The sequence below is a fragment of the Mobula hypostoma genome, chromosome 8 (genome assembly GCF_963921235.1).
Source record: "Mobula hypostoma chromosome 8, sMobHyp1.1, whole genome shotgun sequence".
Lineage (NCBI taxonomy): Eukaryota > Metazoa > Chordata > Chondrichthyes > Myliobatiformes > Myliobatidae > Mobula > Mobula hypostoma.
In genome coordinates, this window is record NC_086104.1 from 89,189,493 (window position 1) to 89,209,140 (window position 19,648).

Here is a 19,648-nt window from a genome sequence, read left to right on the forward strand (position 1 = left end):
TTGGGCCGAGACCCTTCATCAGCACTGGAAAGGAAGGGGGCAGAAGCCAGAATAAGAAGGTGGGGGTAGTGGTAGGAGTACAAGCTGGCAGGTGATAACTGAGAGACAGGGAGGGTGGGTGGGGCAGGGGAATGGTGGTAGAGGTAAAGAGCTGAAGAAGAAGGAATCTGGCAGGAGAGGGCAGTGGACCATGGGAGAAAGAGAAGCAGGAGGGGCACCAAGGAGAGCGATGGACAGGGAAAAGAAAAGAACGGGTGAAACAATAATTAGGATGAAAATGAAATGAGAGAGAAGGAGGGTAGGGGGCAAATTACCAAAGATGGAGAAATTGATGTTCAGGTTGAACATGACGTGTTGCTCTGAGTTTGGCTTCATGGTGGCAATAGAGGGGGCCATGAACAACCATGTCAGAAAGGGAATGGGACGTCAAATTATAAGGGATGTTGTGGCAGATAGAGTGATGGTGCTTGTCTGAGCAGTCCCACAATCTGCATCAGGTGTCACCAATGTAGAGGAGGCAACACCGAGTGCATCAACTACCAACTGCAGCCAATTTTCACACCATAGTCTCGCAAACAAAAAGAAGGAAACCATTTGACAGATCTAGCTGAGGGTTTGATATTGGTCAGGAGAAATACCCTGCCCTTCCTCAGAATAGTACTGGACAACCTTTATGCCATCTGGAAAAAGTAAACAGTGCAATAATTTAAAATCTCATTGGACAGGAGGGAACTCCAAAACTTCAGCGTTCCCTGCGGTCTGCACAAGATGGTGTGCCTTAGTCTCTATAGTGAGACTTGAACCCACACCCTTCTGACCACCACCAACAGCAGCATCTCAGGTAGCTTCCAATTAGAAGATCATTAAGAGAACAGGGGGATCCAGAAAGGTGTTGATATTTTGAAGTAGTCATTATGGACATCAGTCAGGTAGTGCACACGATCATTAAATCAGATCGAGAAAGCTTCTCATGGTGAGGCACTCTTCAGTCTTCTCGGTGGCAATGCTGTTATTGGCTTGGGGCCTGGATGGTTGAGGCTGGCGGCCAACCGTTGCCTCGCCTCGCATCCCGCTGCATAGCCCTGGTTTAGCTTATCCATCGAATTCTCGAGGCACAATGCAGTCATGGCTGAAGAATGGTGAGCTTGGGCCAGCCTTTCAAGTCTTTTTATTATTTCATAGTCAGGAAGTGCAAGAGTTTTAACATCCAGGCCCAGTATCCGTGAGACAACATCTCTGAAGTTCACCAGCTGAAACAACAAGTATGCAATGGTTAACACAAGTGCACCTAAGATCTAGCTGCAAAGGGGCATCAGATTACTTGTTGTCCAATTAAAATCAGTGTCACAAAGAGCTCCCTTTACAGCCCATTAAAAGTGGAATCAGTTTCTATTTATAGAACAGAGCACTATAGCACAAAAGCAGGCCCTTCGGCCCATCTAGTCTGTGCCAAACTATTATTCTGCCTAATCCCATCAACCTACACCTGGACCATACCCTCCATACCCATCCCATTCATGTACTTCCCTTAAATGTTGAAATAGAACCCATATCCAGCACTTACGCTGGCAGCTCATTCCACACTCTCACCACCCTCTGAGTGAAGAAGTTCCCCCTGTTTGAATCAACAGACCGCAGAGGATAAGAATGGAATGTCTCACAGCCTGAACTCCAGGAGAAGCATTATACAGTGTAGAATTTCTCACTGCTTCTGAACCGTCTAGAGCACTTCACAGCCAGTGAAGTACTTTAGATATGGCAGCATCTGAAACACAACAGACAATTTGCATAAAACAAGGCTCCAGGAAGGCAACATGACAAAGAGCCGGTAGGTTATTTAAGCAATATTGATTAAGGGGTAAATAATAACTAGGACCTAGAGAGGAACTCAACTCCTCTGAACTGCAGCATTGGATCTTTTGTAACTTGATGACAGAGCAAGGATTTAACATCTCTTCTGAAAGCCTCCCCATAGTGCACTATGTAACAGTCTCTTCCCCCAAGCCATCCGACTCCTCAATACCCAAAGCCTGGACTGACACCAACCTACTGCCCTCTACTGTGCCTGGTGTCTTATTATTTATTGTAATGCCTGCACTGTCTTGTGCACTTTATGCAGTCCTGGGTAGGTCTGTAGTCTAGTATAGTTTTTGTGTTGCTTTACGTAGCGCCATGGTCCTGAAAAATGTCTCGTTTTTACTGTGTGCTGTACCAGCAGTTATGGTCAAAATGACAATAAAAAGTGACTTGACTTGACTTGACTTGACTTGTATGTCAGCCTACAGTTCATAGATCTTGGGATTTAGCAAGGTTCATACAGCAGAGCTTGTAGAGGAAAGTAGCAAGCAACTGCTTCTTATATAGAGCAGCAAGGACAAACTTTGCTACAAAAAGTGTTGGCCAGGCTCACGTTAAAAGGTCTCTCTCTCTCTCTCTCTCTCGTGCCTAATAACTGGCAGCAGCAGGAGTCAGAGTGTGAGAGCAGTGTGGGATAAAAGGGTGTTAAAGAATCAATGTATGTTTTAATTCATGAACATGATCAATTTCTCGTCTTGTACTTTGGAGAACTGATGGTGACTGAAAAACAAAGAGCCCAGAGGAACTTTTGATAGACCTCAAGCTTCTGTTTCCAATGTGTCTTGAACCTTTTACTTATGGTTGGGTTTTTCCCCAAATGTACTTGAGTGTTCTCAGGTGGAAAGAACAATGCATTCAGAGTAGTTTATTACGTGGTCTTTAATAGAATGGAGCCCCTGCTTAAGAGACATATCAGACGTACGCACGTCCACGCACACACTCACAAACAAACACACAGGCATACATGCACAATCCGACACAAAATGGCTCAGGCACAATTAATTATACATGGCTAGTACAGAGAAAACCTCATTTTGTATGATATCTAAAACTCTGACAAACTTCTATTGATGTGTAGTGGAGAGTATATTGACTGGCTGCATCACAGCCTGGTCTGGAAGCACCAATGCCTTTGAACGGAAAATTCTTCAAATCGTAATGTCCATTGCGGGTAAAGCCCTCCCCACTATTGAGCACATCTACATGAAATTCATGACAGAAAGGGTAGTCAAGTTATCTGAAAGTGTCAGTAAGTTAACAGTGGATATTTATCATGGATCCGTCTCCAGCAATGAAGATTAGAGAATGATAATGGGAAGAGTTGGTGACCATGTAAAATTAATGGAAAATGCAAACTAAAAGAGTTGCTGAAACTTTCTTCTTTCCATCCAGGTCACGCTCTCTTCTCACTGCTGCCATCAGGAAGGCAGTACAGCAGCCTCAGGACCCACACCACCAGGAACAGTTACTAACCCTCAACCAACATACATCAAAGTTGCTGGTGAACGCAGCAGGCCAAGCAGCATCTATAGGAAGAGGTGCAGTCGACGTTTCAGGCCGAGACCCTTCGTCAGGACTAACTGAAGGAAGAGTGAGTAAGGGATTTGAAAGCTGGAGGGGGAGGGGGAGATGCAAAATGATAGGAGAAGACAGGAGGGGGAGGGATAGAGCCGAGAGCTGGACAGGTGATAGGCAAAAGGGGATACGAGAGGATCATGGGACAGGAGGTCCGGGAAGAAAGACGGGGGGGTGTGACCCAGAGGATGGGCAAGAGGTATATTCAGAGGGACAGAGGGAGAAAAAGGAGAGTGAGAGAAAGAATGTGTGCATAAAAATGAGTAACAGCTGGGGTACGAGGGGGAGGTGGGGCCTAGCGGAAGTTAGAGAAGTCAATGTTCATGCCATCAGGTTGGAGGCTACCCAGACGGAATATAAGGTGTTGTTCCTCCAACCTGAGTGTGGCTTCATCTTTACAGTAGAGGAGGCCGTGGATAGACATGTCAGAATGGGAATGGGATGTGGAATTAAAATGTGTGGCCACTGGGAGATCCTGCTTTCTCTGGCGGACAGAGCGTAGATGTTCAGCAAAGCGGTCTCCCAGTCTGCGTCGGGTCTCACCAATATATAAAAGGCCACATCGGGAGCACCGGATGCAGTATATCACCCCAGTCGACTCACAGGTGAAGTGATGCCTCACCTGGAAGGACTGTTTGGGGCCCTGAATGGTGGTAAGGGAGGAAGTGTAAGGGCATGTGTAGCACTTGTTCCACTTACACGGATAAGTGCCAGGAGGGAGATCAGTGGGGAGGGATGGGGGGGACGAATGGACAAGGGAGTTGTGTAGGGAGCGATCCCTGCGGAATGCAGAGAGAGGGGGGAGGGAAAGATGTGCTTAGTGGTGGGATCCCGTTGGAGGTGGCGGAAGTTACGGAGAATAATATGTTGGACCCGGAGGCTGGTGGGGTGGTAGGTGAGGACCAGGGGAACCCTATTCCTAGTGGGGTGGTGGGAGGATGGAGTGAGAGCAGATGTACGTGAAATGGAGGAGATGCGTTTAAGAGCAGAGTTGATAGTGGAGGAAGGGAAGCCCCTTTCTTTAAAAAATGAAGACATCTCCCTCGTCCTAGAATGAAAAGCCTCATCCTGAGAGCAGATGCGGCGGAGACGGAGGAATTGCGAGAAGGGGATGGCGTTTTTGCAAGAGACAGGGTGAGAAGAGGAATAGTCCAGATAGCTGTGAGAGTCAGTAGGCTTATAGTAGACATCAGTGGATAAGCTGTCTCCAGAGACAGAGACAGAAAGATCTAGAAAGGGGAGGGAGGTGTCGGAAATGGACCAGGTAAACTTGAGGGCAGGGTGAAAGTTGGAGGCAAAGTTAATAAAGTCAACGAGTTCTGCATGCGTGCAGGAAGCAGCGCCAATGCAGTCGTCGATATAGCGAAGGAAAAGTGGGGGACAGATACCAGAATAGGCACGGAACATAGATTGTTCCACAAAGCCAACAAAAAGGCAGGCATAGCTAAGACCCATACGGGTGCCCATAGCTACACCTTTAGTTTGGAGGAAATGGGAGGAGCAAAAGGAGAAATTATTAAGAGTAAGGACTAATTCTGCTAGACGGAGCAGAGTGGTGGTAGAGGGGAACTGATTAGGTCTGGAATCCAAAAAGAAGCGTAGAGCTTTGAGACTTCCTGATGGGGATGGAAGTATATAAGGACTGGACATCCATGGTGAAAATAAAGCGGTGGGGGCCAGGGAACTTAAAATCATCGAAAAGTTTAAGAGCGTGAGAAGTGTCACGAACATAGGTCGGAAGGGATTGAACAAGGGGTGATAAAACAGTGTCGAGGTATGCAGAAACGAGTTCGGTGGGGCAGGAGCAAGCTGAGACAATAGGTCGGCCAGGACAGGCAGGTTTGTGGATCTTGGGTAGGAGGTAGAAACGGGAAGTGCGGGGTGTGGGAACTATAAGGTTGGTAGCAGTGGATGGGAGATCCCCTGAGCGGATAAAGTCGTTGATAGTGTGGGAGACAATGGCCTGGTGCTCCTTGGTGGGGTCATGATCGAGGGGTAAATAAGAGGAGGTATCCGCGAGTTGTCGCTGTGCCTCGGCAAGGTAGAGGTCAGTACGCCAGACTACAACAGCACCCCCTTTATCAGCGGGTTTAATAATAAGGTTAGGATTAGTGCGGAGAGAGTGGAGAGCAGAGCGTTCCGAAGGAGTGAGGTTGGAATGGGGACAAGGTGCGGTGAAGTCGAGACGGTTGATGTCCCGTCGGCAGTTGGCAATAAAGAGATCCAGAGCAGGCAGAAGACCAGAGCGGGGTGTCCATGAAGAAGAGGAGGGTTGAAGACGGGAGAAGGGGTCATCGGTGGGGGTGGAAGAGTCCTTGCCGAAGAAGTAGGCTCGGAGACGGAGACGGCGGAAGAAAAGTTCCGCATCGTGGCGAACATGGAACTCGCTGAGGTGTGGGCGAAGGGGGACAAACGTGAGGCCCTTACTGAGAACAGAGCGTTCTGCCTCCGACAGTTGAAGGTCGGAGGGGATGGTAAAGACCCGGCACGGATGAGAGCTGGGATCAGAGGGGGGAGGGGGGAGGCTGGGGGTGTCAGTGGAGAGGGGAGGGTTGGGGTGAGAGGAAGATGGAGCCTCTGAGGGCCCAGGAGCTGACGGTGGGATCTGAGGAAGACGGGGCTGCGGAGTGGTGGTGGGGGAAGGGGAGACGGGAGTCACAACAGCAGCACATAAAGACCCGGCCTGGAGTTCAAGGCTGGAGTCGCAGTTGGTGGTTGCGCAATCACTTCGAATGTGTCCATGGTCGTTGCTGGAGTCCGGGTTTTGAATATGTCCTGAGGTGTTGGAGCCGCCGAGATCAATGGCAGGGGCCACAATTGAAAGTTCATGCCTGCTAGCGTCGGGGCCGGCAGGCTCTGGAGTCCGTAGATGTAAGATCTTGCGATCTTTGCCTAACATGACAAAGTCAAAAAAACGGCGATTGCAGGCGTGGATCCGACGGAGGATGATATACCGGGTAGGACCATTACAGACGGCGAAGAAAGTGTCCCGAAGGTGTGGAAGGGTCTGGGATAGGGACACCAAGTACCTCCTCATGGCGGAGAGCGTCGCCTTCAGAGCTTGACGGGAGAAGCGGCAAGAGGCAGAGTCAATAAAATGTGAGTACCTGGGATCCTCAGAAGGTCCAAATTGAGAGGCTTGGAAACGAATCCTAAAGCCAACTGGAGTAAGTTGGCGACGGAGGCACGTTCCAAGAAAGGATACATGGCTGTGATAGCGAGTTTGAGTCAAAGTGTGGTCGAAAAGTTGAAGAGCCGAAGAAATTACAGATGGGGAGCAGTAAGAGATGGTTTCACTGAACTCCCGTCGAAGAGAGGATCTAAACTTCTTCGGTGTAGGCATCACCGGAAGAGGCTTCGCAGTAGTGAATTTAAACGCAAACAACAGGAATTCTGCAGATGCTGGAAATTCAAGCAACATACATCAAAGTTGCTGGTGAACGCAGCAGGCCAAGCAGCATCTATAGGAAGAGGTGCAGTCGACGTTTCAGGCCGAGACCCTTCGTCAGGACTAACTGAAGGAAGAGTGAGTAAGGGATTTGAAAGCTGGAGGGGGAGGGGGAGATGCAAAATGATAGGAGAAGACAGGAGGGGGAGGGATAGAGCCGAGAGCTGGACAGGTGATAGGCAAAAGGGGATACGAGAGGATCATGGGACAGGAGGTCCGGGAAGAAAGACGGGGGGGTGTGACCCAGAGGATGGGCAAGAGGTATATTCAGAGGGACAGAGGGAGAAAAAGGAGAGTGAGAGAAAGAATGTGTGCATAAAAATGAGTAACAGCTGGGGTACGAGGGGGAGGTGGGGCCTAGCGGAAGTTAGAGAAGTCAATGTTCATGCCATCAGGTTGGAGGCTACCCAGACGGAATATAAGGTGTTGTTCCTCCAACCTGAGTGTGGTTTCATCTTTACAGTAGAGGAGGCCGTGGATAGACATGTCAGAATGGGAATGGGATGTGGAATTAAAATGTGTGGCCACTGGGAGATCCTGCTTTCTCTGGCGGACAGAGCGTAGATGTTCAGCAAAGCGGTCTCCCAGTCTGCGTCGGGTCTCACCAATATATAAAAGGCCACATCGGGAGCACCGGACGCAGTATATCACCCCAGTCGACTCACAGGTGAAGTGATGCCTCACCTGGAAGGACTGTTTGGGGCCCTGAATGGTGGTAAGGGAGGAAGTGTAAGGGCATGTGTAGCACTTGTTCCGCTTACACGGATAAGTGCCAGGAGGGAGATCAGTGGGGAGGGATGGGGGGGACGAATGGACAAGGGAGTTGTGTAGGGAGCGATCCCTGCGGAATGCAGAGAGAGGGGGGGTGGGAAAGATGTGCTTAGTGGTGGGATCCCGTTGGAGGTGGCGGAAGTTACGGAGAATAATATGTTGGACCCGGAGGCTGGTGGGGTGGTAGGTGAGGACCAGGGGAACCCTATTCCTAGTGGGGTGGTGGGAGGATGGAGTGAGAGCAGATGTACGTGAAATGGAGGAGATGCGTTTAAGAGCAGAGTTGATAGTGGAGGAAGGGAGGAACCCTCAACCATCAGGCTTTTGAACCAAAGGAGATAACTTCACTCAACTTCACCTGCCCTGCTCCCACAACCTATGGACTTACTTTCAAGGACTCTTCATCTTATGTTCTTGATATTTATTGCTTATTTATTTATTATTACCTTTCCCTCTTTTTGTATTTGTTGTCTTTTGCACGCTGGTTGAACACCCAAGTCAGTACAGTCATTCATTCTATTGCGGTTATTATTCTATTATGGACGTATTGAGTATGCCCGCATGAAAATGAATCTCAGGGTTGTATATGGTGATATATATGCATTTTGATGATAAATTTGAACTTTGAGTTGATACACATTATGCTGAATTAAGATTCAGAATTATTATTCACAATTATAAAGATTGTTTTATAAAATTGCAGTTCTGATGTGAAGCTTTGTGCTCAGGGATTACAATTCAGCAATTCCAGCAGATGACCCCCATAGAGCAGACAAGATATTTTCATGGTCACCCAGCCAAATCTGGTCCTTAACACACAATTGTAATTTGCAGTGAATAGTGCCTGATTATTCCATCTGTGATACCTCAAGTACCTGGGTGAGTTTGATCCTTATTGCACTCATTTAGCAGGTTCCCAGGGTCCAGATCTGAAGGACAACCTCACATAAATAAAAGTTTACTTCAAGCATGTCAAAGGTGTCTCTCGTGGCCCCCAGTGATAATCTGAAGGGCCTTTAAATGGGGGGGGGAGCTGGTGTAGGGGGTGAAATCTTATACACAGCCTCAAGTTATGAATACAATAACAAAATAGTGCTTCTAACACAGAGCTCCGTGTTTAGCTGGTGAATTGTCAGGCTCCAAATCATTGATCAATCATTTATGACACCACCTAATACAGGATGTGGCCCGAGGAATACACTGATTCAAAAGCCGGTTTGTCCGGAAGCTGATTGCTCTCATACAGCCCACTCCCACCTATTCCTGTATCCTTACTACCCATTACCCTGGCACTCCTTCCAGCGCCTGTGCCATAGGCACCCAACCTCTGCCAAGGCTCAGAGAGACCTCTCACTATTCCCACTGGTTCTATGAGACTTCTGTTGATCTGCTTTACAAGGTGCAGAGGAACTTGGATAAAGCACACCTGTTGGATAGCTAGTTTCACAGTACCAGAAGCCAAACATCTTGCAGTAAAATGCTCCCTCTTCTGGGCAAGTGAGACAGGAAACCTACTGCTGGGTTCAAAGAAGAAAGTTTCAGCAACTCTTTTAGTTTGCATTTTCCATTAATTTTACATGGTCACCAACTCTTCCCATTATCATTCTCTAATCTTCATTGCTGGGGACGGATCCATGATAAATATCCACTGTTAACTTACTGACACTTTCAGATAACTTGACTACCCTTTCTGTCATGCCATATTTGCAAGGGCTAAACTCCATTCTCCCAGTTTTCCCATTGTGTCTATCCTGCCCAAGTCACCTTGTGTATCAGTGCTCCCAATGTATCTTCCCCTTCCCTCCACCATGCATGACACTAACTGTACATCACCCTCCCGTTTCCTGAACATTAACCCTTACCTATTCCACCTAATCCCCATGTCCATCACCTCGAGAGTGATCGGCTGAAAGCACACCCATTTCTTTTTCAGCAATTAAATGACTACATCCTTCAATTTCCCCACCCCCAACACTCACCCCTTCCTCTAAAGACTTATCACCTGCCCTTTAGCTACCTTCCTTCCTACTATCCAGGGCCCCAGACACTTTTCCCAGGTGCATCGATGATATACTTGTATTTATTGTATCTTCTTAGGCAGTCCATTGGGATCAAGGTTGACTTACTTCCACTTGAACGTGGGGTTTAAGTTGGCTGATGTGGCCACTGTGGAACTGGTAGACTCTGCCGCAGTTGGGGCTAGAGATGCTTGTCAGGTGGCAGGTGGCTTGTCTGTGAGCACGGCAGCATGTGCTGCTGCGGCTGTATTGGGATTGAGGCTCTCAGATCGATCCTGAATGTTTATTCTCCGTTCTAAGTTACCATGGTCCAGGCACTAGCATGAGTCAGCACAGATGTTACAAGCAGACTTCAAGAACATCTTTCAGACCCTTCCCCTGTACTCGTGGTATGCTGTTCCCATGTCGGGGCACTGTTGTGGGAATGTAGCCAAACAATGTGACCTGCCCAGTAATAGTAATCAGTGCCTCAGTGCTGGAAATATTAACCTGGAAGAGGGTCTTGATGCTGAGGTGCTTATCCTGCCAGTGGATTTGGAGGACTTTGTGGTGCAGATTAGAACACAGAACAGTACAGCAAAGAAATAGGCCCTTTGGCTCACTATGTTGTGCCAAAATAGTTAAGCCAAATGACACCTAATCCCATTTTCGGGAATAAGGTCTATATCCCTCCATTCTCTGTATATCCATGTATCTATGTAAGTACCTCTTAACCATCTCTATTCTATCTGCCCCTACAACAAACACTGGCAGCATATTCCAGACACCCACCTCTCTCTCTGTAAAAAACATCTCCTTTCAACTTTCCCCCTCTCATCCTATACGACATTTTTATTGAGGTATTTCTCCAGTGTTTTGCGTTGCTCATCTCCAGACGATGAGTAGTCCTCAGCTCCAAAACTTGCAAGTGAGCTGGGATCACGGCTACTTGCTAAGCTGTAAGGCTTGTTTTGGGACTTGAGATCTTTATTGTCAAACACTTTTTTCCCCTCAGATGACCAAAACAGTTCCTTAAATCTTCCTCAATTTCAGGGTATCATGCAGACCTTTATTATTGGGGTAGTATAGTGCACCTGGTAAAGATCGATAAGATCATGATGCTCGTCTAAATTAATCCCATTTGCCCGCACATGGCCTGTATCTCTCTATTCCCTGCCTGTTCTTCTGTCTGTCTAAGTGCATCATGAACATTGCTTCACAAACAAGAGAAAATCTGCAGATGCTGGAAGTCCGAGCAACACACACAAAATGCCGGAGGAACTCAGCAGGCCAGGCAGCATCTATGGTAAAGAGTACAGTCGACATTTCCAGCCGAGATCCTTCAGCAGGACTGGTGAAAGAAAGATGAGTAGATTTAAACGGTGGGGGGAGGGGAGGGAGAAACACAAGGTGGTCAGTGAAACTGGGAGGGGAGGGGTGAAGTAAAGAGCTGGGAGGTTGATTGGAGAAAGAGATAAAGGGCTGGAGAAGGGGTAATCTAATAGCAGAGGCCAGAAGACCATAGAAGAAAGAAAAGGTGAGGAGAAGCACCAGAGGGAGGTGATGGGCAGACAAGGAGGTAAGGTGAGAGAGGGAAAAGGGAATAGAGAATGGTTGGGGGGTGGATTTACAGGAAATTCAATAAATTGATATTCATGCCATCAGGTTGTTGGCTACCCAGGCAGAATATAAGGTGCTGTTCCTCCAGCATTGCTTCATCTACTTCAACACCTCTCCTGGGAGGGGATTTCAAGCATCTACCATTCTGTGTGGAAAAAAGACTACATTGCAAATCTCCTTTAAACCTTTCCCTCTTACTTTAAACCTGTGCCCTCTACTATTTGGCATTTCCATCCTGACAAAAGACCATCTACCTCACCTGTCTATCCCTCTTCATAGTGTGAAAAAACTTGTATCAGTTAGCCGGTCAGCCTCTGACACTCCAGAGAAAGCAATGTAAGTTTGCCCAACCTCGCCTTATTGCCAATTCACTTCAATCCAGGCAACATCCTGATGAACCTCATCTGCATCATCATCATGCCCAGTTTGAGCTTTGACTGCCATGGCCCACACACTCCTGTTTCGGGTCAAGTGGATCAATTCATTGGTATTCGTTTCCAGTTCTCTGGCTGCTGTCTCCATCATCATTTGTCTTTGTCTTCCTCTTGCTTTCTTCCCTTCAATCTTTCCCATAATTACTGTGCATTCTAACTCCTCTTTCCTAATCACATGTCCAATGAAGTTACGTTGCCTTTTCATGATCTCATACATTATTTCTTTTTTTGTGTTTGCTCTGTTCATGACATGCTCGTTAGATATTCATTCCGTCCATGACATTCTTTCCATCCTCCTCAAAAACCACATCTCTGCTGCTTCAATTCGTTTCCTCATGTTACTAGATATTGTCCAACATTCTGAGCCATATAACATAACTAGATAAACGTAACATTTCAGTACTCTGAGGTGGGTTGTCATACCTAGTTTAGTATTGGTCAGTATACTCTTCATTCTCATAAAGGTGTCTTTTGCCATCCCTATTCTTCTTTTGATGTCCATGTCGCACCTGCTATCTGATGTCACCCAGCTTCCTAAGTAGCAAAAGTTCTGTACTTGTTTTATGTCTTTCCCATTTATTCTCAGCCTGCCGATAGGATTCTCCTTCTTTTTGGATATCACCATACATTCTGTCTTTTTGCAATTGATAGGTAGATCCATTTTTGCACTTTCTTCAACAATTATACCAACTAAGTTGTGTAGTTCTTCCTCCGTACTTGCAATTAACACAGTGTCATCCACATATCTGAAATTATTGATGTTTTCACTGCCAACTTTGATTCCCAAGATGTCTCTTATTTTTTGTAATATTGTTTCACTGTACACATTAAATAAATCAGGGGAGAAAACACACCCTTGTCTAACGCCTCTCTTGATTTTCGTAAACTAACTGACATCTCCATCTATTCTTACAGCGGCAGTTTGTTCCCAGTACAGATTTCTGATTAGGCGGAGGTCTTTTGAATCTAGATCTAGAGTTTTTTGTAATATTTAGAATAACTTATTGTGCTTCACTTTATCAAATGCTTTTGTGTAGTCAATAAAACAAACAAACAAATCTTTTTGCACTTGAATAGCTCTTTCTGATAGTATCCTTAACATCAATATTGCATTTCTTGTACCTTTGTCTTTCACAAAACCACAGTTGTTCTTTGCCTATTTCAGCTTGTATCTTACTTTTAGCTCTTGTCATCAAAATTCTTAGAGTATCTTGGTGGTATGACTCATTAAACTTATGGTTCTCTGTAATTCACATTCTATTGCTGCAGGTTTCTTAGGAAGAGTGATAAATACTCTTCTGGTTTTTTTCCAGTCTCGTAATGTCATTGATTAAATCAGTAAGTTTTTCAATTCCATAACCTTCAAGGGTGGTAATTTGTTCTATTACTAATTCATCAGGACCTGCTGCCTTTTCTTTCTTCATCTTATTTATCGCATTACGAACTTCAGATTTTAAAATACTTGGACCTTCAATGTTTTTCTTAATTTCTGGTTTTTCACCTCAATCGTCTTCAAACAATTCCTGAGTATATTTAGTCCATCTGTTCGTGATCTCATCTTTTTGCATGAAAATGGTACCGTCCTTTGCTTTCAATCATCTACCTGAAGAACAGAGCAACACACATCAAAGTTGCTGGTGAACACAGCAGGCCAGGAAGCATCTCTAGGAAGAGGTACAGTTGACGTTTCAGGCCGAGACCCTTCGTCAGGACTCCGACCTGAAGAACAGAGGAGCTTTATACCAGTGATATTCTTGATTTGTTGATGTAACCTTTTCCGATCAGTAATAGGGATTCTTTCTATTTGCTCACATTCCTGGTTTAACCATTCTCCTTTGACTTTTTGACATAAGCTTTTAACTTTTTTATCTAAGGACTTATATTCTATAGGATTTGCTTTCTTCCATCTCCTTTCTTCCATTAGATTTTTGATTTCATCTGTCATCCATTTATTCTTTGTGCTTTTTTCTTTTTTAGGAATCACTGACTGCTGATTCTACCAAGGCATCCTTTAGAGAGTTAAATTTCATTTCTACATGATTGCTATCATCTTCAACAGATTCTATTTCAAGACTTTGAAATTTATTCCTTACTTCAATTGTACATTTTTGTCTTAAGTTTTCTTCTTTAATTAATTGCAAGTAGTCAAAGGATTGTTTGGGGTTTTGCATCTTTAGTTTTTTAAGTTTTACTTTTACATGACATACTACTGGGTTATGGTCACTATTACAGTCTGCACCTGGATATGTTTTACATTGAGTCACTGAGTTTCTAAATCTTTGGTTTATAGTAATAAAGTCAATTTGATGACGAAGGGTCTCGGCCCAAAACGTCGACTGTACCTCTTCCCAGAGATGCTGCCTGGCCTGCTGCGTTCACCAGCAACTTTGATGTGTGTTGCTTGATTTCTAGTGTTATCACCTGGACTTTTCCAGGTCCCGATTATTCATCTTGCACCATTCTACCCATTTCTCACCTCTTTCATTTCTTTCCCCTAGTCCAAATTTTCCTATGGTATTTCCATCAACACCTTGTCCTACTTTAGCATTTAGATCTCCCATGACAATAACAATATCTTGAGATTTGCATCCATTCTTTGCTTGTTCAAGCTCTTCATAGAATTTATCTATATCCTCATTTGTTCCATCTGTTGTTGGTGCATATACCTGTATAATTGCTAAATCAAATGGTTGTCCTCTGAATCTAACAAGGAGCACTCTTTCTGATATTGCCCAATGTCCTAAAACACTTTTTGCCATGTTTTCATCCATAAGAATTCCTACTCTATTAGTATGGGATGTTCCAGAAGAATAAATTAGTGTTTTATTTCTATTCTGACATGTTCCAGCACCTATCCAACAAACTTCGCTAATTCCCATCATGTTACTCCTTAGACTTTCCATTTCATTTATCACATTGTCCAATCTTCCTGCTTGATACAGGGTTCTTACATTCCAAGTGGCAATAATTTTCTTTTGTGTTACATGAATTTTATGAGCAGTAGCTTGATGACGGTCGGGGATCCCCTGCTGACCAGAGTCAACCCTACTGAGCAAAGCATCTTCAGAATTGTCTTGAAGATCCTCTTGACGCTGTTGTTGTGTGATACCTTTTATGAGTTTGACCATGGTTTTCTTAGCAAATAGCAACGGTGGTTTGCTATTGCCTACCGTTGGGTGAACTAAAGAAATCGCCATTTCTCTTCCCAAATGTTCATCCGCCTATACTATAGCCATTGACATTTGAGGTCCTAGCTCATCCGCCTTCTCCGTCATGAGTTCAGTTACTGAACCTGCCGGATCTGCCGTTGGCCTTCGCTCGTATCCTGAGCAGGAACCCTTGCAGGTGCTACCGTTCCGGATCAGAGTGGCCCTGGGAGCAATGAATGACTAAGGGGTAACTCCACTTTCCCCAAAGCTCTCAAAGTCCCCAGTCAGAGCCTCATCACCAGTTGCAGTTTAGAGTCATACCCAAGACTCAACCTTATCTGCAGCCTCTCCAAATCCTCCACATTCTTCCTACATTGTGGTGACCAGAACAGCACACAATAACCAAAGGTTTATCTAGCTGCAACATGACTTCCCAGCTTTTATAGCCAATGCCACAACTGATGAAGGCAAGCACAACATATGCCTTCTTTAACGCCCTATCCACTTGTGTTGCCACTTTCACGGAGCTCTGGATTTGTACTTTGCACAATGATGGTGTTAGGCATTCTGGCATTGGCTGTGTACTTTCCTCTTGCTTTTCCCCTCCCAAAAATCAATGCCTCACAATTGTCCAGATTGAACTCCATCTGTCAATTCTCCACCCAAGTTTTCAAGCTATATCCTGCTGTAGCCCCAACAATCTTCCTCATTATCCACAACCCCACTGATTTTCATGCTATCTGCAGTCTGAGTTAATCAGACTACCTACAAATTCATCCATATCGTTAATATACGTGTCTCGCGATTAACAGAGGGCCCAGCACCAATCCTTGCAGAACGTCACTGGTCAGAAAAGCACACCTTTACCCCTAACCTTGGACTTCTATGGCCAAATCAATTTGGGTCCAACCAATTGAGAATTCTGTATGATTTAGTCTTCTGGATCAGCGTACCACGAGGAATAAATGCTTTACTCAAGTCCATGTAGACAATAGCCGCTGCTCTCCCCTCATCTATCATCTTCGTCACTCCCTTGAAAAATTCAATAAAATTTATGAGACAAGACATCCCCTGCAAAGAAAAACACTGATGATTCCTATTAAGCCCACGTGTTTTCAAAAGCAAGTATCTTGTCCATAAGAATCCTCCCCAGTAATTCCCCTACCAATGATATAAGGCTCACAAACCTATAATTTCCTGGTTTGTCTGTCTTGTCCCTTTGAAACAAAAGAATAACACTGACTATTCTCCAGTCTTCTGGCATTTTGTCCATGGTTAAAGAGGATACAAAGACCTCTGTCAAAGCCCCAACAATCTCCCTTTGTTTCCCTCAGTATCCTGTGATCCCATCAGGGCCTGGGAACTGAACCACCTTAATATTTTTCATAACATCTAACCTCCTCTCCTCCTTAATATTGACATGCTCTAGAATAGCAGCCTTTCTCTCCTTAATCTCCATGGTGAATACCAATGCAAAGTACTCTTTAAGAACCTAGCCCACTTCCTTTGGCCCTGTGTGTAACTCCCCTCTTTTGTCTTTATGTGGCCCTACTCTTTCTCTATCTTGCTTCCAATATACTTATAAAATGACTCCTTAATCCTACCTGCCAAGGTTATTTCATGGCCCTTTATAATCCCCACCCTAGTGTAGCAATTTTCATCATGCTATTGCAGTTTGGGGCAGTGGAATCTGGAGTTCAGTTCAGACGCTGTCAATAAGAAGTTTGTACGTCTTTCCCATGAGTACATGTGTTTTCCTCCAGATGTTCTGCTTTCCTCCCACAGTCCAAAAACATACCGGTTAGTAGGCTAATTGTTCATTGTAAATTGCCCTGTGATTAGGCTGGGGTTAAATCGAGGGCTGCTGGCCGGTGCAGTTCATTGGGCCAGAAGGGCCTTTTCTGCTCCCTGTCTCTAAGTAAATAAAAATAAATTAAATTCTTTCCCACTTACTTTATGTTCATTCTCTAATTTCAGCTTTCTAAACCTTACATATGCTTCCTTATAAATTGTTACTAAACTTACAATAACTCGTGTCATCCAAGGCTCCTAAACTTTTCCCTCCCTACCTTTTATACTCAACATGCTGGAGCAGGCAGGTCTTGAACTCTAATCAATCAGCTTTTTAAAAATTCCCCCATATTATATGTGGATTTGCCTTCAAACAAGCCGCTTCTAATCTAATTTCTCTAGTTCCTTCCTAATACTATGTAGTTATACAGTACGTCTATAATAACAAACCTGAGTCTGATTCTAATTTCACTTTCACCCATGGACCAGTTTTATCCTTATCCATAAAAATCATAACAATTTGTCGAAATGCATGAGTTGACTCAGCACAGCCAGACATGGAAAACATTTCATCCTCTGATCTCATTGTGACGAGGGCAAGGATGAATATTCTTACCTGTCTCTCTCGTTTGGCCACTGCTTCCAGGGTTTGTTTCAGAGTCTTTAGCTCACTGCTAACAGCCTCCAATATGTTCCGAGCTCGATCCTTCTCCTCCTTTGTCTCAAGCTCAGTGAAATCCAGCTCTGACTTTGTGCTGCTTAGCTTTGCTGTGGCCTCCTGTTTTAACTTTTCCAGCTTCTTCACAGATTTATTCAGCTCCTCAATTGTTTTGTTTTGCTCCAGCGTTTTAATCTGCATACACATTAGAGGAAAAGACAATTACTGCTGGTTGAAAAAGAGCACACTTTACAAAGAATTAACCATCAGTAAGGATTTCCACTGCATTCATAGGACGGAGGATTAAATCTGATTAGCAGATTTACAGATGACATGAAAATTTGTAATGTTGTAGATAGTGAGGAGGATTTTCTTAGGCTACAGCACTATACTGATCAGCTGGAAAGTTGAGCAGAGCAACAGCAGAAGAATTTAATCTTAACACATGTAAAGTGATGCATTTTGGAAGGTCCATTAAGGGTACAACATACACAGGAAATGGAAGAGCTCCAGGGAGTGTTGTTGAACAGAGAGATCTTGGCATGAAAGTCATGGCATGATGCTTGAAAGTGTCAGTGCAGGTGGAAGGTGTGTTGAAAAAGGTACAGTATATGGGATGCTTCCCTTCAGTCCAAGTATATAACAGAAGAGCGGAGTCATCAGGGTACAGCTTTGCTAAATATTGGTCAGCTGTCACAGTTCTGAAGAATGTAAAGGAAACACCATATTCAGGAATAATGTTGAATTTCTCATCGTCCATGCCCATTTAATTTAAACAACATAGACCAACCAAAGGAGACATAAGAGTCTCCGTGGACACTGAAAACCTTGAGCGACATGCACACAAAATACTGGAGGGGCTCAGCAGGTCAGGCAGCATCTATAGAGGGAAATAACCAGCTGCTGTTTCAGGCCGGAGGATCTCAAATGCTGAGAGTTCCTCAAACATATGGACCAACCAAAGGGCTAGGCTAATGTGGAGCTGCATTCAAAGGCACCGTAGGATGTGTAAGAGTACAGCAATGATTCTTCAATCCATGCTTTGGCTAGAAAGATAGAGCAGTGAAGTTTCCAACTCCAGTGGAATTCATAACATTACTTGGCTTGCTATTTAATATAAAGAGGTCCACTGATTAGTAGAGAATTGGAAATATTGGAGCAAAGGGTCATTTTCGTTCACATTTTCTGATGATATTGGAAGCCACTTTGACCATCAAATCCATGTTGGCCATCAGAGCCTCCCACTTACTTTAACTCCAGACCATCCAATGCACAGTTTTGGAATTGCTGGGAGCTTCTTCTCACATCCAGTAACGTTCAATGTAAAAGGTTGTGAGAGAGTAACCCCAGAGCCAGATATTAGCACATGGGTCGACAGTAGAAGGGCTAGACTTTTTGGAATTACCTTGAGCTCATGAGTGTCAGACAGCTTTGCCTTCAGAGCCATGCTGTAGGATTGAGCTGAGTGCAGCTCCTTCTCCAGGTTTTCCACCTTTTTCTGCAGTTTCCGCACAGTAAAGTTGGCTTCATCTCTCTCCACTGCCAGTGCAGTTTGAGTCTGTTTCTCTGCATCCATCTGGGTAATTTTTTTCCTCAGCAGGTCCATGTGCAGGTCTTTGCTCTCTAACTTCTCTTTCTGTGCTTTAAGCTGCAAGAGTGAAAAATAAATTAGTCCCTTCAATTCTCACGTTAGACCAAAGGCACTTATTGTTTAAGCCGTCAGTGGCTTGGTCGTACCATTCTTGCTAGAGTCAGGTGGTTGTGGGTTCAAGTCCCATTGCAGAAGCACTTAATTCATGCTGAGACTTTCAGTCCAGCCCACACAATGCAGCTGGAACTCAGCAGGTTGGGCAGCATCTATGGAGAGGAATAAACATTTTCTATTGGGCCGAGACCCTTCATCAGGACTGGAAAGGAAGGGGCAAGAAGCCAGAATAAAAAGGTGTGGGGAGGGGAAGGAGTACAAACTGTAAGAGATTCACTATTGAGGAAGTGTCTTTTGTAAAAGATGGGACAGTGCAAAATCCAACTGCACTGCACCCATGTTTGAGCTCAATGGTTTTGTGACAAAATTGGAGTGCATCGGTCATATCAGTCAATGATTCACTGTGTTCTTTCAGCAGTTTTTTCCCCTGCCTTTACCCACCAACCTCTATACTGCTGACCATCATGATGAAAATAACAAAAGCAAGCACAAACTAACATCCCATCCTAAAGTAACTTTGTACGTCAAAGGATGAAAGGTCCAACTATCACTTTGTGCATTTTCCTTGGTCGCTGCCTTCTACGTTCCCGTGCCTGTCCATTGAAGGCCGATGCATGGTTGGTGGAAAGTGGAAATTTTTAGC

General features: G+C 44.8%; 1 protein-coding gene across 1 annotated transcript in view; it reads right to left on the minus strand.

Annotated features, from left to right (window-relative positions):
- Positions 1-968: 968 nt before the first annotated feature.
- The window catches only part of ccdc170 (coiled-coil domain containing 170), an 81,463-nt gene continuing 62,783 nt past the window's right edge, over positions 969-19,648 (minus strand). Inside the window, exons 11-13 of the mRNA XM_063057273.1 lie at positions 18,706-18,948; positions 17,259-17,495; positions 969-1,250 (exon numbers count right to left, since the gene is read on the minus strand). Coding sequence (XP_062913343.1) covers positions 969-1,250; positions 17,259-17,495; positions 18,706-18,948 — 762 coding nt within the window. The remainder of the gene's footprint in view (positions 1,251-17,258; positions 17,496-18,705; positions 18,949-19,648) is intronic.